Raw genomic sequence first — 27,878 nt, 5'->3', positions numbered from 1 at the left:
GAGCTAGCCTTGCGCATTAACCTGAGAAAGGGGAAAAGTGACTGAAAGTTTTACACCCCCCTGCTGTACCTGATGCGTCATAGTCACTGTACAGTGGCAGTTAGGCCTACTACCTAGTACCTACAATCGAGGAAGGAAGGACGAGATTAAAGTAAACTGTCGTTCTCAAAATATTTTCTAGTTAGGCGCTAGTGAAAACCCCCCAACTCAGAATCATTTTCGGTATGCGTTGGTGGTAGAGGTGAGCAGCTACCTTTGTGGTGGGCACCCGGGTTTGATTCCTGGCTAACGTTAACATTATTATACAAAAAGTATGCTACACTTAAATAATCCGCTGAAGTTATTGTTTTTCCTTGGGTTGTTTAGAAAGGCGATCCACTAGCAAGCTAAATAGGCAAACAACAGTTTTCCTATCGGAATAAAAAATTACTAGACTATTACCATTGCTTATTTTTTTGCGTAGTTAATGTTCGTTTTTATTTGTATAACTATACAGTTTAGTAACTGTTTAGAAGAGTAGGAAAATGTTCCTGGAAAATGATGTAATTAAAGGGACAGTTCAACATTCACTTATTTCTTCATCATCCAAGTCCAAAGACAGTACCTAAAGACAAAAGTATAGTATAACATGCCATCAAATATTAGATTAGATTATGCCAGTATGGTAGGGGTTGATTAAAATCTGGAGACATTCACAGAACAATCTAGAAAGGAAGAAGGAAGTTAAGGAATTACATTTCCTGTAATGACAGACAAAAATGTATGTGTATTCAGCTAGGAATGTTGTCTCAGCCTAATTGAGTGAAACATTAATACAAGACAAGTAACTTATCAAGCATTTATTATTCAAAACACAGTGCCGTTTCTCACAGTTAACATACACAAATCAGGAAATCACCAAATGAAGCACAAAATAAATATTTGTTACCACTAGAATACAAGCTGTGAAGCAGATCTTCCATGTCCAGACAGTATCAGGCAGCCAGTCATTCAGGAGAGACATGATGACTAAACGCCCAGGGATGCTCAGCTGCTGTAACCAGCAGCAAGGCTGCTGAGAGTCATCATCCACTCACCTGGGGGGCTGATCTAGTAACCCTGGAAAGCACCAGGGCTTTCAACACCCCCACAAGGCACCAAGCCATGCGGAACCTCCAGAGTTAGTCAGCTAGATCAAAAACATGGGCTGTTGAAATCAGAGAGACTTGTGGGAAGGTAACCACATCACTTATCCCTCCTTCCCCCTGCATTCATCACATTACCCTGTGGTTAGTAATGGAGCTCATGTGCTTCAGCGATGCTGCCAATGCAGACAATACCTTTCTTTCATTCTTCTGAGACGGCTTAGGGTTTTGTTCCCTGAAGGAGGGTTATGTGTCCGACACAAAACACACTTCCCATGTTGGCGCAGGTGTGTCTGCTGGCAGATGGCGCTGACAGTTAGTCAGTTAGCCACACAGCTGCTACATCATCCAGCGGTTAGCATGGCCGCTATATGGTCCAGTGGTTAGCACAGCCGCTACATGATGCAGCTGTTAGCGGTTAGCTCGGCTGCTACGCGGTCGGGCGGCGCTAACGGCGAGCGGCGGGGGCTCGATGTTCATCTGGTGCCGCAGCTCGTCCACGCTCTGGTCCCAGCGCCGCTCGTAGAACACGCTGAGAACGCAGCGCGACCGCCGGCCGTTCCTCAGCGCCCACGGGCCCAGAGACGACACCAGCGGGCCCAAGCGGCTGGGGATCAAGCAGAGCACACGCACGTTATGACATCACGTTATCCAGCACACGCACGTTATGACATCACGTTATCCAGCACACGCACGTTATGACATCACGTTATCCAGCACACGCACGTTATGACATCACGTTATCCAGCACACGCACGTTATGACATCACGTTATCCAGCACACGCACGTTATGACATCACGTTATCCAGCACACGCACGTTATGACATCACGTTATCCAGCACACGCACGTTATGACATCACGTTATCCAGCACACGCACGTTATGACATCACGTTATCCAGCACACGCACGTTATGACATCACGTTATCCAGCACACGCACGTTATGACATCACGTTATCCAGCACACGCACGTTATGACATCACGTTATCCAGCACACGCACGTTATGACATCACGTTATCCAGCACACGCACGTTATGACATCACGTTATCCAGCACACGCACGTTATGACATCACGTTATCCAGCACACGCACGTTATGACATCACGTTATCCAGCACACGCACGTTATGACATCACGTTATCCAGCACACGCACGTTATGACATCACGTTATCCAGCACACGCACGTTATGACATCACGTTATCCAGCACACGCACGTTATGACATCACGTTATCCAGCACACGCACGTTATGACATCACGTTATCCAGCACACGCACGTTATGACATCACGTTATCCAGCACACGCACGTTATGACATCACGTTATCCAGCACACGCACGTTATGACATCACGTTATCCAGCACACGCACGTTAGGACAAACAAGGATGTACTGTATTCATTTGGGGAATGTCCAAGTCATATGCAGTCACCATGCCACGGGATATGAAGACTATCAGTCCTATCATTGTCATGGGTTTTCCCAGTCATAAGATACTTTGACACATTAGACATCTGTTGCTGTCCCAGATAACACAATGCTACTTCCTGTGTGTAGAGGATGTAAATAAGGTAATGTAAGGAAGTTTTAAGTAGAACAGTATGTTACACTGTACAGGAGAACCATTACAATCAGGAAGCAAACTGTATAGCTATATAAAGTTACTGCAAAATGCTGTTATTCAAAATAAAAATATGATGTGAGAGTGTTTGTGTGAGTGTGTACGTGTGTTTGAGAGAGTGCGAGAGTGTGTTTGTGAGAGTGTGTACATGTGTGAGTGATTGTGTGTGTGTGTGTGTGTGAGAGGGCAGCACCTTGCGGAGAGACGCAGGGGCCCCAGGGTGGCCCCCAGGAGACACATGGGCAGACCGGTCTGAGCCGCCTCAAACCACTTCACAGCCACCTCCCCTGCAGGAGACAGGTGCTTTTACTCAAAACTGAAACGTTCCAGAAAGCACCGAGAATCATTTCTGTCAGACAGTCTACTATGTAATTCCACAAGGAGTTACAAAACGCCTCAAATGATTGAGTCAGTCTGTCATTACATTTCGTATTCGGTAAATCGATGTTGAAAGTGAAAAGAAAGGTTGTGAGCGGTGCCGTACTGACCCAGCATGTTTGTGGGCATGCCCAGTAGAGTGTGCAGCAGGTCATGCACCTCCCGGTACCTCTGCATCACATAGGCCAACTCCTCGTCATCCACAAACCTCACATCTGCCCTGGAGTCAGGGGTCACTCTCTGACAGGGACACAGACAGGTACAGAGAGACAGACAGATACAGAGAGAGACATATACAGAGAGAGACAGATACAGAGACAGACAGATACAGAGAGCAACAAAGAGAAAGGTTCTGTTTAATCTGAACATTCATGGGGAAGAAGTTTTGAACTGAACTGAGAGTAGTTAAAAAACAAAACTATACAAGTTTTGTAGAAGGTATAAGAGTGTTGTGCCGTCCTCCGCAGACTCACATTGTCCTCCAGGAAGCGGAGGTACTCTCGTCCAAACGAGCCCTCGGGGAGAGACGCCATGCTGGCCAGGTCTAACGTTGACAGGCGGATCCTCGGTCGTTCTCTGGGGGACAACAGATTAAACCAGATGACCTTGTTTGGATCGGAGACAGACATGGAAGCATTTTACGCGTCTGTGTCAGAGTGTAGTTGTACTACTTGATTAGAATCCTATATTGTTATATTTACGTTTTATTCATTTAGCGTTTACAGAAAGTACAGCAGAAGATCACGGATCAGAAGAGCAGAGTTCTACAGTAGTCAGTCAACAGTCTGTATTTACCAACCACATCACAAAGTAAGCACATCTCAGATACCAAGAACTGTATCCTAAATGTGGTTTTCCAAGTATCCCTGACCCTAACCCTGAAGCCCAGAAGGACAGCTGTGGATGCAACTTTAATTCAAAGGGACAGAGCAGGACATGATTTGATTCCCCTTCATCAAACCCTAACCTCTGGCTATAAACAGACTTCAGAGACATCAAAGCTGCCGGCTGTTAGTGATGTTCCTCTCTCTCTCCAGATGACTGACAGAGGAGCAGAACCTCCAGAACCGGGACTGAAGTCACTGGTGGAGACCCTCCCCCCTCCTCCCCTACACGTGAGGACGTGAGGTGTGGTCCCTACGTGAGGATGGTGCAGCCCTCTGGATCTCCTCTCATCCTGTCCCTCAGTCTCAGGAGGGCCAGGTGACCGGTCGTCTCCCCCAGGACAGCCACCATGTCTGCAGAACACACACCCACACCCACACCCACACCCACACCCACACCCCCACACCCACACCCACACACACCCACACACACACACCCACACACACACACCCCCACACACACACACACACACACACACACCACCCCCACACCCCCACACACACACACACACACACCTTTGATTAATCAAACGTGACAGCGTCACCTGGACAATAAAACAATTCAGACGAGGAGGACAAGTGTTGACTATAGAATTCAAATAAATGAAGGTGAAACTGAGTAAAAAATTGTTTCACAACCCTTTCTATTTAGGATATTGACTTGAGCATTGAGCCTAGAGCTATGATTAGACTTGATAGACAAGGAAACCTCCCCATCCTAGAAATATGCAAATACAAATGACTTTCAATTCGCAAGAAATGAAAGAGAGATACGTCAACTGAAAACTTGTTATCACAGTACGAAAGTGTTACGGTTAGAGTTTCAGGGTAAATGATAAAGAGCCTGACGTTCAAATAAAAGGTTTGCAAAAAGTACAGCGTCAGTTATAAAGTTGTCTACAAAATGTTGGGTTACTTTGGGCCCAAGTTTGGAAAGCACAGTCATACTTTATTTGAACGGATTATAAGCACTGTTGTCACTGAGAACCTTCATATCACTATTGTTGAGCTCTTATAGTGTAAAATATTATACTAATAAGAGAATATTCACTCAGTTTAAACAACACAATCATGGCTGCAGCTGTATCGTTTACCCCATAGACATCTGAATTCAAATACTGGGTCATATTGAAATATGTACATATGGCCATATTTAAATATATTCCGTTGACTGATGATATCGTGGCTGGGGGCGGAACATTGGGAGGTTGGTAACCACATCTCAGCTCAAGAAACCCCCTTAAATACTAACCTATACCTCGTCTATGGGTCTCATGTCGTACCGTGTCTGTATGGGTCTCTCAGAGCTGCCACGCCGGAGCCCACTGCCAGCATGGCCTTCTGGACCGGGTTAGTAGGGATGTGGCCCGGGTAGAGCCTGTCATAGTGCTGGTCTGAAGAGTCCAGACCGCTATGCTGCTGACGAACACATATAGCTACGGAGACGAAATGAAATAAACGGCTTTAAACAACTGTACACAAAACAGCAATACTATAATTATTATACTTGAACGTCTAGAACACATTGCAGGATAAACTCGGAATATATTGCTGGTGTTTGCAGGCGTGTTTTGCCTTGGCTCGGTAGCTAGTAGTAGGCTATACCGGGCGACAGTTCAATGTATCTTATCTAGCGTTATTTACTCTGAGGTTTAAACATTGCTAGCATAACTAGACACGCCAGGGCATGAGTGTTCAAATGTATTATGTGTGATACATCTTCGTTTTGCATGTTATGAAACTATACTTGGGAAGTTACGGGCTAGCCAGCCTAACTTGTTTTGGTACCAGCTCTAGCCAACTTTCAATGCAACGATGCCAGCAGCTAAAGCTATCCTATCTGTACTCTAGCCTAGCCAAGTACCGACCTTGGCGACAAACGAGGACATATATGCTCAAATACTAGGTTGTCCGATAAATCGACAGCTGATTTAAATTAATCTAAATTAAATCATACCTTTGAAAACGTATTTGACTTGAATGTCCCATTGGGATGTTCGAACGTATAAACGCAACATTATTGCACAAGCTGATACAGTGGCTACTGTAGCTACTTGATTCGAACTATCTCAGTACAGTTAACAACACATAGCCTAGCAATATGTCGTTGTCTCTCTTGAGACGAATGACAAATCGTTTACGAACTCCACATACATATTTCAAAGTTCGATATATTTCACACAATTATTGTATCCTTTAAAAGTGAAAAAGAAACCTCTGATCTACAGCCATACATTAACCTCTACGTCTTTAACATATAAACTATACAAGTGAAGTCCACGCCTATTATAGATATATAGCCTTTGCTAAAGTGTGTAGGAGTGTCTTCTACGCCTAACCCTTGAATCTGATTGGTAGGTTCATGCATTTTGGGCTACGAACAAAAGTTCTACTCGAACGATGTAACCGAAAATTGTACATTTCTCGGTGAGTAGAACTTAACTTTCATACTTTTGATGGTAGATGGCAGCGTTTTGTGCGGAGGGAATGCACTGCTTGTTAGCCAGTTCGTATGTAGCTTGCCTGCTTGGTTGCGTATTGTACGAACGTTTACGAGGCAATGGCTGCTTTCGCCTTGAGCAGGAAGAGATCAGTGTAGTAGGAGAGGGGAGACATTTTACTGTTGAGAAACAACAACCTTTACCCTGAAAGGGTTTAGTTTTGTATGCCTATGTGGCCTACCCATGTATGTGTCTTAACTTGCATAGCCTGTGCCTTCAACGTTTACTGCAACTGGAGAACCAGTTCAACCAATTTAGACACTTTCTGGGGGATATTTCCGTCAATAGTCTTGCATTGTATGTAATTGTGCTTTTCTTATGTAAATGATTATATATATATATGGCCTATATCAAAGTATTTAATGACTGTACACAAACTATTTGGGGCTCAGTATGAGCTAAAAAAAGCTCTCTCTTTTCTAAATGAATACACGTAAATATTTGAGGAAAAAAGACCTAAGGCCTTACAAATGTACACTTAAATCTGATTATAGTTTGAAACCATTAATAATATATTTTCTAGAAGTAGGACCATCCACAAAAAAATAAATAAAACCCAGACATTGGCTATAAAATACACAACCAAGTGGTCTTTACCCATCCTTGGCACAAAAAAATGTCAACAGCAGCACTTCTAAAATAGATTTGAACCCACAAATGTTTTGACTTATAGCTAGTTTGGGGGCAAGAAGACATTATTGGCAGCATTAGTGGGAGTAGCAACAAGAACTCCACATAACAGTGAAGTAACAGAGGGTCTTCTGATGTACAGTGTATTTGTGAATATGTAGGTATGTATCTAGTTAATGGCACTTATTTGTGAAAAATGGTTCAAAAGCTTCTTTTAGTTATAAACTTCCTCCTGTTGGGGATGAAACCTGATGACTTGGCAGAGCTGGTGTCTAGCTAGTTCTTCAGTTCTGGGTCAAGGACCAAACGAAACACTGGAACCCTTTTAAAACACCATCTATTTCAGATCCCCAAAAGTGAAGTGAATGTGAACACATTTGCTGAGTGTTTCGACTGAGTGATAATATATCCAGCTCAGCAAGTTGCCTCCTGCTGAGTTGAGCGACTGACTGAAAGAACCTTTTGATTCATCCTTTTTACGCTTACGACTGGATCTACGAAGGAACCTTGTGGAGTTGTGATGGTCAGCTGTCCTCTCTGACCACTCCTCCAGGGGCCTCTGATGGTCCTTGCACCTTGTGGACAGCGTGCTTAGCGAGTGTAGCAACATCTCAGCTTGCTTCACATTTCAGATTGAAATTGCATAACATCCAGACTTGCAGAAGAATTTCGAAAAGTTCCAAAGTATATTTTGCTGATTGGTGTTTCCAGGGTGCTTTTTGAGGTTCTGAGGCGTCAACACAAGGAGAGAGACGCCTCAGAATATAACGTACGTTCAACGGCCTCTTTACAGAACCGCTCCTATTGAAGGGCCGCTGGGAATGACGGCAGCTTGTCTGTTTACGTGAAGACAGTCGAAGAGATCTCGCCAGAAGATATGATCGCCGCCTCAGTGCTGCCTTTTTGCAGGTACACGCGCAAATGTTTACGATGATCCACTCTTTCCTATGGGGTGGGTGGGTCGCTTTGAGAGGTCATCTGCATATTAGCGTAGAAACGAAGAAGCCGTCTCATGGCTCCACCTGGTGGCTGCATGGGGAACTGCACCAGAAAACACTTGAAGTTGTGGTTTTAGCTACCAAACAGAATCACAATTTTGACTGTATATTACCACAGGATAAATACTATTGATAAACTTGGACACTAAAAACCAGGGACACATGATGATGACTCTTAACAGCCTGCACCCTCGTGGAAGATCCCAATCCCAGCTCGCCTTCAGGTGGCGTTACGCTCGTTGGCATCGACGGAGAGACCTCCACACCCCAGAAGAGGCTGCTTTAACACGAAGAGAACCCAGGTCTTGTACTTCTGGGGTTCCTTTACTTGCGTGAAATCGTTCTGGCACCCCTAGTGGCCGGTTGAAATTCCGGAATATGATCCGAAAAGTGGTTTTGTAACATTACATTTTCATTTAGTCATTTAGCAGACGCTCACATCTAGAGCGACTTACAGTAAGTACAGGGACATTCCCCCCGAGGCAAAGTGCCTTGCCCATGGACTCAGTGTCATTTGGCATGGTGGGGAATCGATCCAGCAACCTTCTGATTACTAGCCCAACTCCCTCACCGCTCAGCCATCTGACTCCGTACATAACTCCCCCTGTGCAGTTCCTCGCTGCCCCCCACACTGGACCCTATGCAGTTTGCATACCGGTCCAATAGGTCTACAGACGATGCCATCGCTCTGACCATGCACACCGCTCTCTCCCACCTGGACAAGGGGAATACATATGTGAGGATGCTGTTCATTGACTACAGCTCTGCATTCAACACCATCATCCCCTCCAGACTGGTCTCCAAGCTTGTGGACCTGGGACTAAGCACCTCCCTCTGCAAGTGGATCTTCCACTTCCTGACGGGGAGGCCACAGGTGGTGAGAATCGGTGACCGCACTTCATCTGTACTGATCACCAACACAGGCACCCCCCAGGGCTGTGTGCTCAGCCCTCTCCTGTTCTCCTTGTTCACCCACGACTGTGCGGCTACGCACAGCTCCAACCTCCTCGTTAAGTTTGCTGACGACACAACCATCGTGGGCCTCATCTCTGACAGTGACGAGTCAGCCTACAGAGAGGAGGTTGACACCCTGACATCATGGTGTCAGGACAACAACCTCTCTCTTAACATCAGCAAGACCAAGGAGATGATTGTGGACTTTAGGAGGCGGCAGGAGGAGGAGCATGCACCCCTATTCATCAATGGATCGGAAGTGGAGAAGGTCAGCTGCTTCAAGTTCCTCGGGGTGAACATCAGCAATGACCTCACCTGGTCTGTTCACACGGACAAGGTGGTCAAAACGGCCCGAAAGCGCCTCTTCTTCCTGAGGAGACTGAAGAAGTTTGGTATGGACTCAGTCATCCTTACTAACTTTTACAGATGCACTATAGAAAGCATTCTGACTGGTTGTATCACAGTGTGGTATGGGAGCTGCACAGACCGGGACCGCAAGGCCCTACGAAGTGTGGTCCGTTCTGCTGAGTTCATCATCGGCAGGAAGCTCCCAGCCCTACAGGACACCTACCACACACGTTGCCTTAGGAAAGCCAGCAGGATTCTAAGAGACTGTTCCCACCCATCCTTCAGTCTCTTTACCCCGTTGCCTTCTGGCAGGCGTTACCGCAGCATCCGGTCGCGCACACGCAGACTGGACAACAGTTTCTACCCAAGGGTCATCAGGCTTCTCAATGGACACTGATATGGACATTTTTACTGCACACTAGTCACTTATACACTGTCACTTTCAGCTACTGGTTGCTCTTTCAGTAACATTGCACTACTGTACCTCGCCACCAGGCTCCTGTTTGGTCATTGACAAAGTCACTGATCTGTAAATTTGCACTACTGCACTGTACTCCATTTAGGTTAGATTAGTTTATAGGGTTGTAACAGGTTTTTTTTTTTTTTTTTTTTTTTTTTTTTTTTTTTTGTGTATTAGGGTTAGTATAGCGTACTATTTATTGTTATCTGTAATTTAGGAAGTTTTAGTGTTAGGGTTAGTATAGTCGTTTATTTATTGCTATCTGTATATTTAGGAAGTTCACTTATCTAAGCTCAACATAGATGTAAATTTGTTCTGTGTACTTATATGTTATGTTATGCCAAGTGCTTGCGTTGTCTTGTCTTAAGAATTTCAGTGCCCAGTCTAACCTTGTGTTGCTCTGTGCACCTGACAAATAAAAGACTTGAACTTGAACTTGAACCCTGGGGCTTCGTCTCTGAGGTGAGCAATGTGGGTAGCGTGCTTAAGGAGTGTAGCAATGTCCCAGCTTGCTGCACATTTCAGATGTTCAATTGAAATTGCATAACGTTCAGACTTACAGAAGAATTTCGAAACGTTACAAAATAGTTTTTGCTGATGGGTGTTTCCAGGGGGCGTTTTGAGGTTCTGAGGCGTCAACACAAGGAGAGAGACGCCTCAGTCAGGGGAGGAAATTCACATGTTCTTTAGGGGGCCATTTTTGATCCCCAGAAATTGGGGGCACTTTAGAAAAATTATGAAACAACATTCAACCTTTGTTCAAGATTTTAAATATACTTATTTAGGCTTACAGTATATGAGTAATTGTCATCAAATGGCAATAATACGATTCTTAAGCAGAACTCAAAAGATTTAAAGTGTTTTATTTGTTTGTTTTTTCACCAAAAAAAGAACATAAATCAGATCATCATAATACATTTTATTTGTATTTCTTTGTGGTCATTATTATATATGTTTTATCAGTCAACTGCAGTCTCAACTTTACCCAATAGAGGATTGGTTGTCAACCGCAAGATGGCAGTTACTTATGAGGATAAGGGGCCGTAAAATCAATCACTCACTGACTGCGCGCCTGCAAGCCTTTGTCAGAGCTAGCTAACGTTAGCTAACTAAAAATATTGATTACTAGTTATCACCGTAGGCAACGGCGTGTTGCTTGGTCGCTGGTGACGAAAGGCCACCATTTCTTAATGTTTTCGCTCCCCCAGAGTCACCAGAGTAATTAATCTATGCTGGATTGATAACGACTTTGGCAACTCATTGTCCACAAGTTCGACGCTTTGCAAAACATTCAAGTCTTTTTCTCGTCGTTGTCTCCCTCCACCCCAAGACAATCTAGCTTTCATTTTTTGATGGTTGCTGGGTGAGTGACTTTCATCTTTGGACCCTGAGATGGTGACGGAGACTGTGTTAGCTGAGCCTCACTTCTCCTCACGCGCGCAGTCACAGGGCTGATTAAGAAGCGCTCCATTTTTTTGGGAACGTTCGGTTTTTTAAGCACACGCAACATCAGTCAAGGCGAAAACAAAAACATTCTATGGCAACTGGACCGGGTCATAATATAGGCTACAATGTTTTTGACAAGTTAATTAAATTATCATTATTATTAGAGGAAATTATGGGGACATTTTTTGCCCCATTATATTTCTTAGGGGCAGTTTTGCCCTTTGCCCTCGTATTTCCAACGCTGCTCAGAATGTAACGTACGTTCAACGGCCTCTTTACAGAACCGCTCCTATCGAAGGGCCGCTGGGAATGACGGCAGCTTGTCTGTTTACGTGATGACAGTCGAAGAGATCTCGCCAGAAGATATGATCGCCGCCTCAGTGCTGCCTTTTTGCAGGTACACGCGCAAATGTTTACGATGATCCACTCTTTCCTATGGGGTGATTGGGTCGCTTTGAGAGGTCATCTGCATATTAGCGTAGAAACGAAGAAGCCGTCTCATGGCTCCACCTGGTGGCTGCATGGGGAACTGCACCAGAAAACACTTGAAGTTGTGGTTTTAGCTACCGGACAGAATCACAATTTTGACTGTATATTACCACAGGATAAATACTATTGATAAACTTGGACACTAAAAACCAGGGACACATGATGATGACTCTTAACAGCCTGCACCCTCGTGGAAGATCCCAATCCCAGCTCGCCTCCAGGTGGCGTTACGCTCGTTGGCATCGACGGAGAGACCTCCACACCCCAGAAGAGGCTGCTTTAACACGAAGAGAACCCAGGTCTTGTACTTCTGGGGTTCCTTTACTTGCGTGAAATCGTTCTGGCACCCCTAGTGGCCGGTTGAAATTCCGGAATATGATCCGAAAAGTGGTTTTGTAACATTACATTTTCATTTAGTCATTTAGCAGACGCTATTATCCAGAGCGACTTACAGTAAGTACAGGGACATTCCCCCCGAGGCAAAGTGCCTTGCCCATGGACTCAGCGTCATTTGGCATGGCGGGGAATTGATCCAGCAACCTTCTGATTACTAGCCCGACTCCCTCACCGCTCAGCCATCTGACTCCGTACATAACTCCCCCTGGGGCTTCGTCTCTGAGGTGAGCAATGTGGGTAGCGTGCTTAAGGAGTGTAGCAATGTCCCAGCTTGCTGCACATTTCAGATGTTCAATTGAAATTGCATAACGTTCAGACTTACAGAAGAATTTCGAAAAGTTCCAAAGTATATTTTGCTGATGGGTGTCTCAAGTCCAGGGGTGCTTTTTGAGGTTCTGAGGCGTCAACACAAGGAGAGAGACGCCTCAGAATGTAACGTACGTTCAACGGCCTCTTTACAGAACCGCTCCTATCGAAGGGCCGCTGGGAATGACGGCAGCTTGTCTGTTTACGTGACGACAGTCGAAGAGATCTCGCCAGAAGATATGATCGCCGCCTCAGTGCTGCCTTTTTGCAGGTACACGCGCAAATGTTTACGATGATCCACTCTTTCCTATGGGGTGATTGGGTCGCTTTGAGAGGTCATCTGCATATTAGCGTAGAAACGAAGAAGCCGTCTCATGGCTCCACCTGGTGGCTGCATGGGGAACTGCACCAGAAAACAATTGAAGTTTACACTTAGTAATTTAGTAGACACTCTTATCCAGAGCGACTTACATTAAGTACAGGGACATTCTCCCCAAGGCAAGTAGGGTGAAGTGCCTTGCCCAAGGACTCAACGTCTTTTTGCCAGCCTGGAATCGAACCGGCAACCTTCTGATTAATAGCCCAATACTCTAACCGCTCAGCCATCTGACCCCCGAAGTTGTGATTTTAGCAACCAGCAAGGTGAACTTTGTTTGTGCTTTTTTCACCTGAACAATACAGGCTCTTTTGGCATTCTGCCGTTTTTGGTTGCAGAGTCTGTTTGAAAACGGTTGAAAGACCATTGTTGCTTCCTGCATCAACAGGGGAGTTCCTGTATTTTTATGAAAGGTCGTTATGGAAGCAGGTCGCTATGGAAGCAGCTGCAATCACTCCGGATACAAATCATTTGTTTTGGCTTTCTGCAGCTTAACTATGTTTGTCTCTATGGGCATAGCTTCTGTTGATATATATAACTACATCCATGGAACCAGGCTGTGCCTTTCCCACAGTTCAAGGGGATGTATTCACCACCAACCTTCACGGCAGTCAGTGTCATGTTTACCATGTAAACACAACCATGTTTACTTTATAAACACAACCATGCCCTTCACCCTTGAGACACCTGCCTGTTAGCTGTTCTCTGAATCCTGGATCCTGGACCTTCAACAGGCCTAACTGACATGTCTAATCTTCATTCACCTGCGATGCGGAACCTCAGCAGGATGTGTGCCTCTCTCTCTCTCTATCTCTCTCTCTCCTCATCCTTGTATGGCTTCTTCTGAGGCCTGTTTGTGGGAATGTTTAATCTACAGTTCAGAACAGAATGTTCTCATATTCTTGGCACAGCCTCATGTCTTACGTAAGTGATCTGCTAGCACAAGGCCCAGGCTCAAGCGACTGTTGACTGAAAACCAATATTATTTGCGTTATGACTCTCGTGTTGAGGTTTGTGATCTAATGCTCGTCCAATCTTAACAAGTCTTAACGTCAGATGACCTGGTGTTAGTTTGAATGTTGTTTTTCCAGTGAAATGATATGCAAATATCACCTACCAGGGTTAGTCAAATCATATGCTAGGCTATAACAAATAATAAACATAAATTCTTTTGACTTCACAGTTGTGCTTGTGGGAGGGTCTTGTGCAGCTGTTGTTCATGCAGCTGTTCAACAGTGAGCTGTTCACATGCTGGCAGCTGCAGTAAGACGCCTGTATGCCTTTCCTTTCCCTGCAGGATTCATCCCCAGGTGTTGATGGAGAGGCATGGCTCGCGTCTCGCTGGACTCCACCCCCCGATCCCTCACTGGGATCCCCAGCAGCGTGCTCACGGTGCCCATGGAGAATAAGTACCAATGCCAGCAGTGTCTCCAGGTGCTCCGGAAGCCTGTCCAGGCGCAGTGCGGACATCGCTTCTGTGTCCACTGTTTTAAACTCCTCACCAGGTAGCCTGGAGCTCCACTGCTCCCTCCTCCTCCTCCTCCCTCTACTGGGCATGCTCACTTTCCTCCCTGGTCCTGCTGTAGCTAAGCAGCATCCCCCTGTGGTGTGCTGTGTTTGTGCTTGCTTGACTCCACTACCTCATCAGTATTCTCCCCGACGAGCTCATCTTGACTCAGCGGATGTTGCGGCCTGATGCAACTCGTCTGAACTGAGGATGATCCCTCTGGATGTCACCTGGAATCAATGCCTCCCTGTGGAAATACTGCTTCACTGGAACATCTGCTCTTTCTGACTCACAAGAGATATATCTATCACCATGGCTTCAACCCTCTAATCTGTCACCATGTCATGCTAAAATGTGTTGGTGCGTTCTTCACTAAGTTTAATGTTGTATACTCAATTAATGAATGAATTGGTGTGATTTAATTCCTTAATTTCACTTTGTGTCTTCTACTTAACTACTTAATTCTTTTTAACTTGATCTTCAAAGTATTTCTGAAAACTCAAACCCCTTCAGGGTAAGACCACCTAAGGAGCCTGTATCAAGGCTATCCTGTGTCTCAGACCATGATTACATAAAAGCTCTTTAAACATGAAGCTCTCCTTCAAGCGCTGTGGGGAAGTTCCGTTACAGTTCACAGTTCAGTACCCTGAGCCTTTGATGTCAGGAAAGGTATATCATAATCAAGTATGTTGCCCAACCTTTCCTTAGAACCCTATAGCTATTGGGAAACGTCTTGTGTAATTCTGGGCCATGCTGTTGCATTAAACTCTTATCTTGAGAAACAGCTTCATGCTAGTAAGAGACTCATGCTAGTAAGAGACTACTAAGGTTGTACCTGATGTTGGTTGTGGCTGTACTGCAGAGACCAGTTTAGCCAGCCGTGCAGCATTGAAGCTAGCCATGCAGCATTGAAGCTAGCCGTGCAGCATTGAGGCTAAAGCTTGTGCTTTATCAGCAATACTGTCTGCCCCTCTTGGACTCTGCTGCAGTGTTAGGGTTAACATTTGCTGGCTTCCTGCTGCGTTGCTGTCTGCTTGTGCACCATCATCCCTTTTCAAACCCTAGTGATTATGGTGCGCACACCCTGTTATGATTATAGGTACATCATTATAATGTTCAGTTGGAAAGTTTGTTTTGCACCCTTCCCAGTCTGGTACACAGCCTGTAACTTGTACATAAAGTTAAGCTCAGTGGTTGGAGCATTTGAGGGCAGATCAATATGTCGCCGGTTCAAATCCCCCCTCTGTGCGTCGCTTTGGATAAAAGCGTCTGCTAGATAAATACATGACTGATTTTATAATTGTTATAATTTCACTGTTACATTATTGACCTCTGTAGCTCGCCCCAGCCCCCTGGAGGTTGAGAGAGTGGGTGTAGATGAGCAGGTGAGGAGGGTGGTGTTGTGTAGGTGCCCGCCAGCCAGCCGCTGAGGGGGGGAGGGTACGTTCACTAACAGCCTCTCTCTCCCCAGTAACGGCCCCAAGCCGTGCCAGGCCTGCAGGCAGGAGGAGATCTACGAGGAGCCGCAGTCCATCCTGAACAGCAGCGAGGTGAGCCTGTCTTCACTGAGCCCAGAGACCGCAGGAAGGTCTGCATCTGGATAGTGACACATTAGCTGTTTGGATCATGTCTGCCAAAGTACTACATTGTCATTGTCTGCGGTTCTGTCGAGACATCACAGAAGTTCAGGTCTATGCAAGTCTTCCACCGGGTGTCTGGAAAGTGGCCCTGCCCAGGGTCATAATGGGGGTAGGGCCTCAAAGCTTAGAATGAAGCTTAGGGGAAGGGGGGGGGCAAGGGGGGGATGGCAATCTCTTCATGGTGCCCAAGAGTTTTTGTGCTGTCATCATAACATCCTGTTCCGTTTCCTCTGCCAGGCATTTGCGGACAACGCAGCAGGAAGGGAGATCGCCAGCCTTCCTGCCAAGTGTCTGAATGAGGAGTGCTCATGGTGTGGGACGGTCAAGGACTATGAGGTACGCAACGCTCTGGCTGTTCAGCTGTGAGGTACTCAACGCTCTGGCTGTTCAGCTGTGAGGTACACAACGCTCTGGCTGTTCAGCTGTGAGGTACACAACGCTCTGGCTGTTCAGCTGTGAGGTACACAACGCTCTGGCTGTTCAGCTGTGAGGTACACAACGCTCTGGCTGTTCAGCTGTGATTTTTATGTGTCTGTGTATTTATGCCCAAATCCTACCAAACTGACTCCAGGTGAGCACATACACACATGGACATGGGGCACGCACACACACACTGTGCGTGTGCACACGTGCCTAATGCTCTCAGTCTCCTGAGAAAATCTCCTGAAACTGTTTTTAATGCTGGCATACTAAACATTTGGTGTTACTTTTGTAGATATTACAATAGATTTGGCAATGAAAGCAATGCTGTTGGACTTTAAAAGCAGTGTATATGGTTTGGCAGGGGCATATTTTGAGTTCTGATATTGGGCTGGTTTTGATTGGCCTTTGGGCTGGTTTTGATTGGCCATTGGGCTGGTTTAGTCACACAGACCTTGCAACCCTGGCTGTGAGGTACACAACGCTCTGGCTTTTCAGCTGGGAGGTAGCAGCATGTCTACTGTGCAGTTTTGTGTGGTGTTGATTAAAGTGACTGTTGTCTAGTACTGAGCCCACACACAGACACACTATTTGAAAAAAAACACACCAATGGCATCAAAGCCCTCGAAAGGAAAGTTTGCAGGCTTTGATGCTCTGGATAAGAGCGTCTGCTAAATGACTAAATGTGATGCCATTGGTGTGGGTGTTTTTTTTTCAAATGCGAACTCGAGACTTGCAAGTCCCACTTCCTGTTTGCGGTTGGAAAGTCCCCAACACTCCGGGCCTGCTGGTTTCATTTTCTCCGTTTATCCTTCGGTATGTCAAATACGGGGAAACTGAGACACTAGTTTGTGTGCCAGTTAAAACAAGTTTTTGTGCCAGTTAAAACCATTTCAGGAATAAGCATAAAGAAAGAGGAAGATACAGGTATTAAAACATTAGAGTATTGTTAGTAGGATCCTGTTCCTTGTTATGTTAACCAGTGCGAAACGCCGTTGGTTTTGGTTAACTAAGCTTACAAATGTCAGGCAGTTCCCATTACGTCATGCAGGCACACCTTCTCTGTGGGAGGGTATGGCTTTCAAAGGTATCAAGAGGAAAGATTTAGTTAAATAAAAGATCCCCACCCCTGCATATTAAACATTGTTCTATTATTGTAGTGTGCGTGTGGTGCTGAATGGAAAACACCCTAGCTAACTAAAGCGTTGTGGGACTAATTCTGCTTTTTTATTTAGGTAAAATTAGTCAGTAAAATGAGTAACCAGAAAGTTAACTATTGACACAGTGAGGTTTTTGGCTTTTAAATAGCTTGCAGGCGGTGTGGGCTGGAGGAGAAGTAAAGTGTTGAATGGCTGTTTGTTAGCTTAGCCAGAGCAAAAATGTGTTGACTCACCAGCTGCATCCTGGCCTCTGTTCGACGGAGCTTCTTCCCTGAGTGTTTAAAGAAAGAGAGAGAGAGAGAGAGAGAGAGCGAGAGAGAGAGAACAGAGAAATCATCCCGAAGATGGTGACCCCACCCACCTGCCAAGACCCACCTTCCCCATCACCCTCCCCTAATCATTTATTTATATATTTAAGATGTTTACATGAGTGTCCCGTTGGCCAGTCTGTGTTCCTAATGAATATTCAAGACTTAATTTGAGTTCATCTGAGAGGGAGGCCTGAAAGGGCCTGCGATGATGGGGATTATAACTATATATTATTATTTTACAACCTAATTTGCAAAGTAATGTTTATTCAGCGTACTACTGTAGACGAGTATGAGATGAGCCTCACAGAACTGAATGCAGGGGAGTTAGAGGGAGCTCCTCCGAGAACATGTCTCACCTCCCTCCCCGCTACCCCCCCCCTCCACCCCTCCACACCCCCCACCCGCCAGGCCTGTGGGACGCTCTGATGAAGAGGTTCTCATAGTGAGTCAGTGTGGGTGCAGTTTGACGCCTCAGTCTTCAATAAGTTTATAGATGTGGATGAAGAGGTCACTGGTGGTTCAACACCCCCACCACGCCTGTGTGGGTGGAGGGGAGGGGCTAACTGCCATGTGGTTCACATGTGACTAGCTGGCCTTCATGGAGCAGTGAGTTCTGAAGGTTGTGCTAAGAGGGTTTTTTTTGTTATCTGTGAAGTACACCGTGTTCCAGTCCATAAAAGCACAGGAAATACCTGCTAGGCCTGTTGTGTTTACCCTTTCCTTACCTGCATGCATGATGTTGATGGTCTGGTTGACAAGGAAAGTAACATCATGCACAGTGTGACAGTGTCATTCAAAGACCGTGCACTTATTGAGGTCATCAATTTTATGTTGTTTTATGACCTTTTTGTCGATATTTTCCACGCTGTCGAAGTATTTTCGTTTCATATGCTTCATGAAAGCATGTTTGCTTTTTCTTGTGTCGAGGCTTTGTCTAAAACTAACATGCCCGACCTACAATGTGTCAACAGTGACGTCAATTGGACAAGAGGGCGACACAAAGTATGTCCAAAAAATGACAGCAATGTTTTTGTTCACAGGCCCATCATGAGAACGAGTGTGAGTTTGACCGCGTGGTGTGTGACGCCTGCCACAGCACCGTCCAGAGGAGGGACAAGGAGAGGCACAGCGAGAGGGAATGTGAAGCGAGAACTCTCAACTGCAAGTTCTGCAAAGTTACATTCCCTTTTAAGGAGATCAAGGTCAGAGTGCTTCTCTAGAAACTTCCAGAACTAGATCTGATTTTTTGTGGCTAAATCTAGCGACATCAGTTGCTAGCTCTGGTCGTTATCCGGGGCGGGAGCGCCTATTTCGTCTGCAAGGTTGCAAGGCCCTGGTTAGCATATCGCAGACGTTCCTATTGATTGTCTGAAGTATGGTTTCGCTTTAGTGGCTAAACTTATTGGGGAAAGCAAATGTCCAATCATTTAAATGTATTTTAAAGTTGTTTCTTTGTGTAAAGATGTTTCATCCAACGATATTTCATCCAACGATATTAGACAACGATATCTAAACAACGATAGTTGTTTAGATGCATAGGCCTATATCCTCTTTCACTCGGCCGTTCCTGATTAGACGAACCTTGGCACAAATGCCAACTGTCTGTCTGCAGGTTATTGACGCTTTGAAAGAAGGATTTATGAGAGCAGAAGAGCCAAGATGATAAGGGTAATGCATACGCAATAAGCCGATCAATGCCCCTTTAGACGATGGCGCCTCAGAAAAAAGAAAAAAAAAAAGTGATTCCGGCTAACTTTCGTCAGATTTCTATTATCTGAAAGCAGGAAATGGTCCATAATGTAGCCTATGACCTATCCCTCCTGGAAGGGCTGTGTGGTGTGTTTTCACATGTGGGTGGGACAGCTTTAATAAGCATTTTCTCCTGTCTCCTGGTTTCCCCAAACTAAACTGACTCGTTTTTTTTATTTAGGCCCACGATGAGATCTGCATTAAGTTTCCAATACAGTGCAAAGACTGCGGGAAGAAGAAGATCCCTCGAGAAAAGGTTTGTGCTGGTTAGAGTGAGACAGTTACTGCTGGTTAGGGTTAGACAGTTACTGCTGGTTAGGGTTAGACAGTTACTGCTGGTTAGGGTTAGACAGTTACTGCTGGTTAGGGTTAGACAGTTACTGCTGGTTAGGGTTAGATAGTTACTGCTGGTTAGGGTTAGACAGTTACTGCTGGTTAGGGTTAGACAGTTACTGCTGGTTAGGGTTAGACAGTTACTGCTGGTTAGGGTTAGACAGTTACTGCTGGTTAGGGTTAGACAGTTACTGCTGGCTTGATCACTGCAGCTCTTTGTCCTTCCTGTCAAGGTCCAATTTGTGTAATGTACCATAGTTGATCTTATCAGCCAGCCAACTGGCGCCCGAGTGTTTCCACTTTATACGAGGCTAAACGTTATCTTGCGGGTGGGTGGGGGTTTTCCGGCGCACTATTTCAGCACTCTCGTTTCCACGTGGTATTTTTTGTATAATAGAGCTAGTTTTAATAGATGGTTACACATTCAAGCAGATTTACTGCTTTGAGTGGATTATCTTCTTTCACTTTTGAGATGAGGGTGTTTATGAGACACTTCTTAACTGTCCCAGCCTTTTACTTTCTCTTCCCTGACCCCTGTAGATGAGTGACCATGCCAGGAACTGTGCCAAGTCTAAGAGCGGATGTCCTTTCAGTGAGGTTGGCTGCAAGACAGTGGTGGGTACTTTACTGAACTATCCCAGGCATGGTGCATTAGGAGCAGGGCGTAGTTTTGTTTTCACATGTCTCACCCATGTTTAATTAAATCTACGCCCTTGATTAGTGGAAAGCCTTGCAGTCATCACAAGGGTGTGTGTGTGTGTGTGTTTGTGTGTGTGTGTGTGCGTGTTTGGTGTTTAAAAGCACTTTGTCATGACCCTCTTGGGAGTCCCTATATTTTAATACAATTTGTATACCATAATGTTTCTTATTTGGATGTTTGATGAACTTGATAACCAATGAAGAAACCTTGATGCACAGCAAGAAACAGGACAGAGCTGAAACCTGATAAGAAGCTGTCATGTTCCTCTAGGCCTGGAAGATAACACTACCAACTTTTATCTGTGTTATTTAGTCTACAGTGACACCACATAATCATACCCTGAGTAATGTTTCAACAATAACTCATCTGTGTCACAGTCTTGTGATGAACAGTCTGATGTCTGGTCTATAGTTAGACATAATAGCAACGTAGCAACAAAGCTGAATAAAGACATCAGCCATGTGCCCTGGCCACAAGTTTCCAAAATATAATAATAATAATAATGGTCTCCATGTAGTGGATGAAGCCATCTCCAAATAGACATCTAGTGGTGATGCAGTGTAATGAACACAAATGTGACCTTGATCCTCTCTCCCCTCCCTCTCTCTTTCCCTCTCTCTCCCCTCCCTCTCTCTCTCCCTCTCTCTCCCCTCCCTCTCTCCCCCCTCCCCCCAGATGGAGAACGGGAAGACCCTGGGTGACCACGAGCAGGGCAGTGTGATGGAGCACCTGCGTCTGCTGCTGGCCATGGTGCTGTCTCTGCTGCGGCCGCGTGCTGAGGCCCCGGGGCCGGGAGAGTGGCAGGAGGACTCCGGGCTGGGCCTGTACCGGGCCCCCGAGGAGGGAGGCTCGGCTGGGGCCGGGGCTGGGGCCGGGGCCGGGGCCTCTGTCAGCCTGGAGACCAAGGTGGGTCACTGCTGCTCTTTAGAATGCTTTAAAAGTTTTCATAATTATATTAATCATGGTGAAAGTAAGTTGGAGTTGAGAAAATACACAGAACTGACATGACAGGTTGTCCTGAAGGCCCAGGCAGTTGTTGTGTTGTGGGCCCTCTCCTTTTTATGATTTCAAAACATAATATTTGTTGGCATTTTTCGTGCTGTTTTGGACAGTTTTAAGTGTGACAGAAAATGCAGGCAGGGGAAGAGAAGGGAACACATGCAGAAAAGGAGCCCTGAGGCTGGATTCGAACCTGGGATTCTGTTAACTTGTAGTCAGATGCTGTAACCCCTGAGCTGTGCTGTGTTTGTGTAGGTGGTGGCGCTGGAGAACATAGTGACGGTGCTGAACAGGGAGGTGGAGAGAAGCGCCCTGTCCCTGGAGGCTGCCTCACGTCAGCACCGCCTCGACCAGGACAAGATCGAGGCCCTGAGCGGCAAGGTAACCACCCCTTGCTTCCTTCCCTGGCCTCCCCCCCTGGCCTCCCCCCCCCCCCCCCCCTGGCCTCCCCCCCCCCTGGCCTCCTCCCCCCTTGCTTCCCTCCCTGGCCTCCCCCCCTGGCCTTCCCCCCCCCCCCCCCTGGCCTCCCCCCCTGGCCTCCCCCCCTGGCCTCCTCCCCCCTTGCTTCCCTCCCTGGCCTCCCCCCCTGGCCTCCCCCCCCCCCCCCCCCCCCCCCCCTGGCCTCCCTCCCTGGCCTCCCCCCATGGCCTCCTCCCCCCTTGCTTCCCTCCCTGGCCTCTTCCCCTCCCTGGCCTCCTCCCCATGGCCTCCTCCCCCCTTGCTTCCCCCCCTGGCCTCTTCCCCCCCTGGCCTCCTCCCCCCTTGCTTCCCTCCCTGGCCTCTTCCCCCCCCTGGCCTCCTCCCCATGGCCTCCTCCCCCCTTGCTTCCCCCCATGGCCTCCTCCCCCCTTGCTTCCCTCCCTGGCCCCTTCCCCTCCCTGGCCTCCTCCCCACCTGGCGTCCTTTAAGTAACTGAGGTTATATCCGTTACAATAAAATGTTCTTAATAATCAGTGGAGGGGCAGATTAGCGGTCAAAGTATGATGAGGGGGGGGGGGGGGTCCCAGTGCTGTATGATGAGGGGGGGGGGGGGGGATCCCAGTGCTGTATGATGAGGGGGGGGGGGGGGGGGGGTCCCAGTGCTGTATGATGAGGGGGGGGGGGGGGGGGGGGGGGGTCCCAGTGCTGTATGATGACAGCTGCCCCCCAGTCTGGGTCAGACTCCCAGTCCAGAGGATGTACGTCCTGTTAGTATAGATCCACAGGAAGCTCTCCCTGCTCCAGTAATGACAAACAAAATCCTTCTGATTGTTCTCTGAGTTGAATCAGTGGGTTTAAAAAAGACTGCTGGGAAACTCCCATCTGGAGGCTTTACTGACGCCCTGTTATTGAGGCGTCCACAGTGACACTGTAAACACTGAGACATTAGCGAGCCAGGTGTGTGACCAGGTGTGTGACCAGGTGTGGTGACTAGGTGTTTGTTCCTCCAGGTGCACCAGCTGGAGAGGACCCTGAACACCAGAGAGCTGCAGCTGGCCGACAGCGAGCGCATCCTGCGAGAGCTGCAACACTGCACCTACGACGGCGTGTTCGTCTGGAAGATCTCCGACTTCGCCAAGCGCAGGCAGGACGCCACGGCTGGGAGGATGCCCGCCATGTTCTCTCCAGGTGAGAGCAGGTCACTCTGCCCGCCATGTTCTCTCCAGGTGAGAGCAGGTCACTCTGCTGTCATGTTCTCTCCAGGTGAGAGCAGGTCACTCTGCTGTCATGTTCTCTCCAGGTGAGAGCAGGTCACTCTGCTGTCATGTTCTCTCCAGGTGAGAGCAGGTCACTCTGCTGTCATGTTCTCTCCAGGTGAGAGCAGGTCACTCTGCTGTCATGTTCTCTCCAGGTGAGAGCAGGTCACTCTGCTGTCATGTTCTCTCCAGGTGAGAGCAGGTCACTCTGCTGTCATGTTCTCTCCAGGTGAGAGCAGGTCACTCTGCCCGCCATGTTCTCTCCAGGTGAGAGCAGGTCACTCTGCTGTCATGTTCTCTCCAGGTGAGAGCAGGTCACTCTGCTGTCATGTTCTCTCCAGGTGAGAGCAGGTCACTCTGCTGTCATGTTCTCTCCAGGTGAGAGCAGGTCACTCTGCCCGCCATGTTCTCTCCAGGTGAGAGCAGGTCATGTTCTCTCTGCCCGCCATGTTCTCTCCAGGTGAGAGCAGGTCACTCTGCTGTCATGTTCTCTCCAGGTGAGAGCAGGTCACTCTGCTGTCATGTTCTCTCCAGGTGAGAGCAGGTCACTCTGCTGTCATGTTCTCTCCAGGTGAGAGCAGGTCACTCTGCTGTCATGTTCTCTCCAGGTGAGAGCAGGTCACTCTGCTGTCATGTTCTCTCCAGGTGAGAGCAGGTCACTCTGCTGTCATGTTCTCTCTCCAGGTGAGAGAGCAGGTCACTCTGCTGTCATGTTCTCTCCAGGTGAGAGCAGGTCACTCTGCTGTCATGTTCTCTCCAGGTGAGAGCAGGTCACTCTGCTGTCATGTTCTCTCCAGGTGAGAGCAGGTCACTCTGCTGTCATGTTCTCTCCAGGTGAGAGCAGGTCACTCTGCTGCCATGTTCTCTCCAGGTGAGAGCAGGTCACTCTGCTGCCATGTTCTCTCCAGGTGAGAGCAGGTCACTCTGCTGTCATGTTCTCTCCAGGTGAGAGCAGGTCACTCTGCTGTCATGTTCTCTCCAGGTGAGAGCAGGTCACTCTGCTGTCATGTTCTCTCCAGGTGAGAGCAGGTCACTCTGCTGTCATGTTCTCTCCAGGTGAGAGCAGGTCACTCTGCTGTCATGTTCTCTCCAGGTGAGAGCAGGTCACTCTGCTGTCATGTTCTCTCCAGGTGAGAGCAGGTCACTCTGCTGTCATGTTCTCTCCAGGTGAGAGCAGGTCACTCTGCTGTCATGTTCTCTCCAGGTGAGAGCAGGTCACTCTGCTGTCATGTTCTCTCCAGGTGAGAGCAGGTCACTCTGCTGTCATGTTCTCTCCAGGTGAGAGCAGGTCACTCTGCTGTCATGTTCTCTCCAGGTGAGAGCAGGTCACTCTGCTGTCATGTTCTCTCCAGGTGAGAGCAGGTCACTCTGCTGTCATGTTCTCAAAGGCCCTCCTGTGACAGTGAACTGACCTAGTTCAACAGGTGTCCACATCCTGGAGTTTGAACTTTTTGAATTTTGATGCAGACATGATCCCTGAGAACTCTGTAGGTTAAATGTGACACATGGCCTCTACAAGTCTTCAGTTTGACTCACCATGTTTCCTTATATGTCTGACTTGATTGATCTCCCTCACCCCTCTCCTTCCCTCCCCTCTCCTTCCCTCCCCTCTCCTCCTCGCTCCTCCTGTGCAGCTTTCTACTCCAGTAAATATGGGTACAAGATGTGTCTGAGGCTGTACCTGAATGGAGACGGGACAGGCCGAGGTACTCACCTCTCTCTCTTCTTCGTGGTCATGAGGGGCAAGTGTGACGCTCTGCTCAAATGGCCCTTCAGTCAGAAGGTGAGGACCACAAGCACAGCAGGAGAACCAGAATCAGAAGAGCTCTGTTCTAACTGTTTCAGTGGTCAGAGTCTAGGAACAGTCTATGTCTAACAGTGTTTCTGTGATCAGTCCAGGAACAGTCCGTGTCTAACAGTGGTTCTGTGGTCAGTCCAGGAACAGTCTGTGTCTAACAGTGTTTCAGAGTCCAGGAACAGTCTGTGTCTAACAGTGTTTCTGCTGCCTCCCAGGTGACCCTGATGTTGCTGGATCAGAACAACAGGGAGCACATCATCGACGCGTTCCGGCCGGACGTCAGCTCCACGTCCTTCCAGCGGCCTGTCAGCGAGATGAACATCGCCAGCGGCTGCCCGCTCTTCTGCCCCCTGGCCAAACTGACGGGCAAAAGCTCGTACCTGCGGGACGACACCATCTTCATCAAGGCCATCGTCGATCTCACTGGTTTGTAGGCGCGGAGTCTATGGAGATAACAGATCCAACAATTAAATAATTATTCTTATTATTACATTATTGATGTTATTATTAGATATCAATTATATGGTTTATTTATCCGGCTAAAGGGACTTTGTGAAGTTGGCGTGGCGCGACAGTCTCCAGTGTCAGCTCCAAGAATGTTCAGGATGTTGTCGAGGCAGTTGGGGGTATCGCATCAACAAACCCCTCATTAATAACAACCGTTTACCATTAGGATTCACTACCAGGTCAAGCCTGAAGTTCATTACCACAAACAGGAAGTCCATGAACTTGTATCTTTATTATCCCTAGAGACTTAGTGAGACCAGCACTGTGACAGTGTGAGGAATTCTTATGTTTTAACTCCGCCTAGATTAAATATAAAATGACTTGATGGTTGTAAGTGTGACACCTGTCACTAATTTCTACTGCAGTGACTTCAGCCTCAAAACAACAGCTATGTGGTGGCTGAACGATAAACATATGATTTTTTTCTTGAGGCTGTTTGTAAGAGACATGCGCTAAAAGGAATGTGGGAAGTTAGTAGGATCGATGGAATGGAGGTAGGAGAGAAGGAAGTACCATATGTAGAAAGTTCGGTAGCTGGGGTTGGAACGAACAAACAGAAAAGAGGGAGAAAGAAACCAAGATGAACAGTGACGAAGATGAAGGTTTAAATGGTGATTGAGTCTCAAATCATTTAAAGTAGATAATATGTAAAGGAGTTATTACTGCAGCTAAAATAGATAGCCGGTCCTTAGCCCGGAAAAGGAGGAAGGTTGAGTGTGGGGCTTCTCCAATCAAACACATTTAGCCCCACCTCATAAAAACAAACATCAGCTGTTGAAGTCAGACCATCTGACTTCAACATCAAATAACCGTCGGCTTCCAACTTCACTCTAAAGCCGAGGGTTGTTAACGTACAGAATGTAGTCTCGAGTCCCTCAAGAATCTTACTGGCTCTAGAACAAGAGAACGAGGCATGATGTAGGCTACCTAACCCGCCTGTGCACCTCCTCATAACAGACATGAGATCAGCAAAGATGTTGAATGATCACGCTGTAGCCTTGCGTCCATTCGGTGGATGAGGGATGGTTCCTGGGCTCGCCCTGTGGCAAGGCTGCCTAGGTACCCTGGTATCCGTGAGGCTACAGTACAGGTTGAATATGTCGATGTTGAGACAACGCCGTCGTCTCAACGCGGAAGTTGTTATTTCGACAAACTGCAACCCATCACCCATAGGAACGTAACCTGAAATTTGCTCAAAGCGAACGAGCTAGCTAGGCTAACTGTCGTTCCTTGAAACAAACAAAACGCAAAGGCTCTGGTAAAGTCTGTCAATGTGTCTCGACTCTCATATTCATCCCAACTCTCCTACCTGGGTACTTTAGAGTGTATCTTGAGTAGCATTGGCCAGCATTAGCGTTACATAGTCTCAAGTAGTCTAATAGTTTCCTTTGACTACTGTACTGTAGGCTAGTTAGTGCTACAGTAACCATGCTATTAGCCGGCTAAATAAACAAGTAAATATGACTGAAGCATACATACCCAATTATACAACTATGTGTATATAATACACACATACAGGTGTGTGGAGGTGGTCATATGATTAATATATTATAACTAGCTAAATATTATTATTATTATGATGATGAATATTAATGCAGCCTATTTGTGTAATAAGTTAATAAGTAGCTAACACTTGTAACAAAACTCACTATAAGTAGGCTTTATATATATATATATATATATATATATATATATATATATATATATATATATATATGTGTGTCTGAGTGGCTTTATATATATATATATATATAAATAGCCTATACATAACTATATATAAAGTTATTTTACCATATCTTTCCATCTTGATTTGTTCTAATCTATTATTATCTATAGTACTTTGACATAGCTTGGGTGTATAAGATGATAACTTGTAATGCAGCAAAATGTTTTATTTAGACATCTTGTTGTATACACCTGTATAAATCTTTCTTGTGAATATGATTTGGCTCTATTGATGTGTGAATGTTTTATCATGTCTTTCGTTACATTATACTTGTTATACTAGTTGCTTACGATCATTATTAAAAAACATATATGGTATGTTGACTTGGTGATTCTATGCACAGTGCTCATCAGGGATTTCCTTTATGGCAGCTTTATTCATTTTTAACATTAAACAGTAGGAATACAAGTTTAATTTATTGAATGTTGTCAATGT

General features: G+C 46.6%; 2 protein-coding genes across 6 annotated transcripts; one reads left to right on the top strand and one right to left on the bottom strand.

The window, feature by feature from the left end:
• Window positions 1-824: 824 nt before the first annotated feature.
• On the bottom strand, window positions 825-18,989 carry coq4 (coenzyme Q4 homolog (S. cerevisiae)). 2 transcript variants are annotated; one of them, XM_047051012.1, is made up of 7 exons: window positions 17,878-18,989; window positions 5,297-5,449; window positions 4,271-4,367; window positions 3,603-3,705; window positions 3,240-3,369; window positions 2,945-3,038; window positions 825-1,731 (listed from the first exon to the last, which is right to left on the bottom strand). In XM_047051012.1, the coding sequence occupies exons 2-7, from the start codon at window positions 5,346-5,348 to the stop codon at window positions 1,536-1,538; spliced, it is 672 nt and encodes a 223-aa protein (XP_046906968.1). In that variant the 5' UTR covers window positions 5,349-5,449; window positions 17,878-18,989; the 3' UTR covers window positions 825-1,535. The 2 variants fall into 2 exon arrangements, with proteins under 2 accessions (XP_046906968.1, XP_046906967.1); XM_047051011.1 differs by lacking the exon at window positions 17,878-18,989 and adding an exon at window positions 5,971-6,286.
• Window positions 6,358-26,261, top strand: traf2b (Tnf receptor-associated factor 2b). Of its 4 annotated transcripts, none has more exons than XM_047051007.1 (12): window positions 6,358-6,440; window positions 14,215-14,422; window positions 15,896-15,974; window positions 16,302-16,400; window positions 18,996-19,157; window positions 19,886-19,960; window positions 20,578-20,652; window positions 21,413-21,643; window positions 21,992-22,117; window positions 23,167-23,344; window positions 25,047-25,195; window positions 25,426-26,261. In XM_047051007.1, exons 2-12 carry the CDS (start codon window positions 14,244-14,246, stop codon window positions 25,642-25,644), a joined length of 1,572 nt encoding a protein of 523 aa, XP_046906963.1. In that variant the 5' UTR covers window positions 6,358-6,440; window positions 14,215-14,243; the 3' UTR covers window positions 25,645-26,261. The 4 variants fall into 4 exon arrangements, with proteins under 4 accessions (XP_046906963.1, XP_046906964.1, XP_046906966.1 ...); XM_047051008.1 differs by lacking the exon at window positions 6,358-6,440 and adding an exon at window positions 12,366-12,812; XM_047051010.1 differs by lacking the exon at window positions 6,358-6,440 and adding an exon at window positions 15,763-15,809 and having other exon boundaries at window positions 14,215-14,784.
• Window positions 26,262-27,878: the final 1,617 nt, after the last annotated feature.

The sequence above is a fragment of the Hypomesus transpacificus genome, unplaced genomic scaffold (genome assembly GCF_021917145.1).
Source record: "Hypomesus transpacificus isolate Combined female unplaced genomic scaffold, fHypTra1 scaffold_133, whole genome shotgun sequence".
Taxonomy (NCBI): domain Eukaryota; kingdom Metazoa; phylum Chordata; class Actinopteri; order Osmeriformes; family Osmeridae; genus Hypomesus; species Hypomesus transpacificus.
The sequence above is the reverse complement of the archived record's forward strand: the minus strand, read 5'-3'. Positions and strand labels throughout refer to the sequence as shown.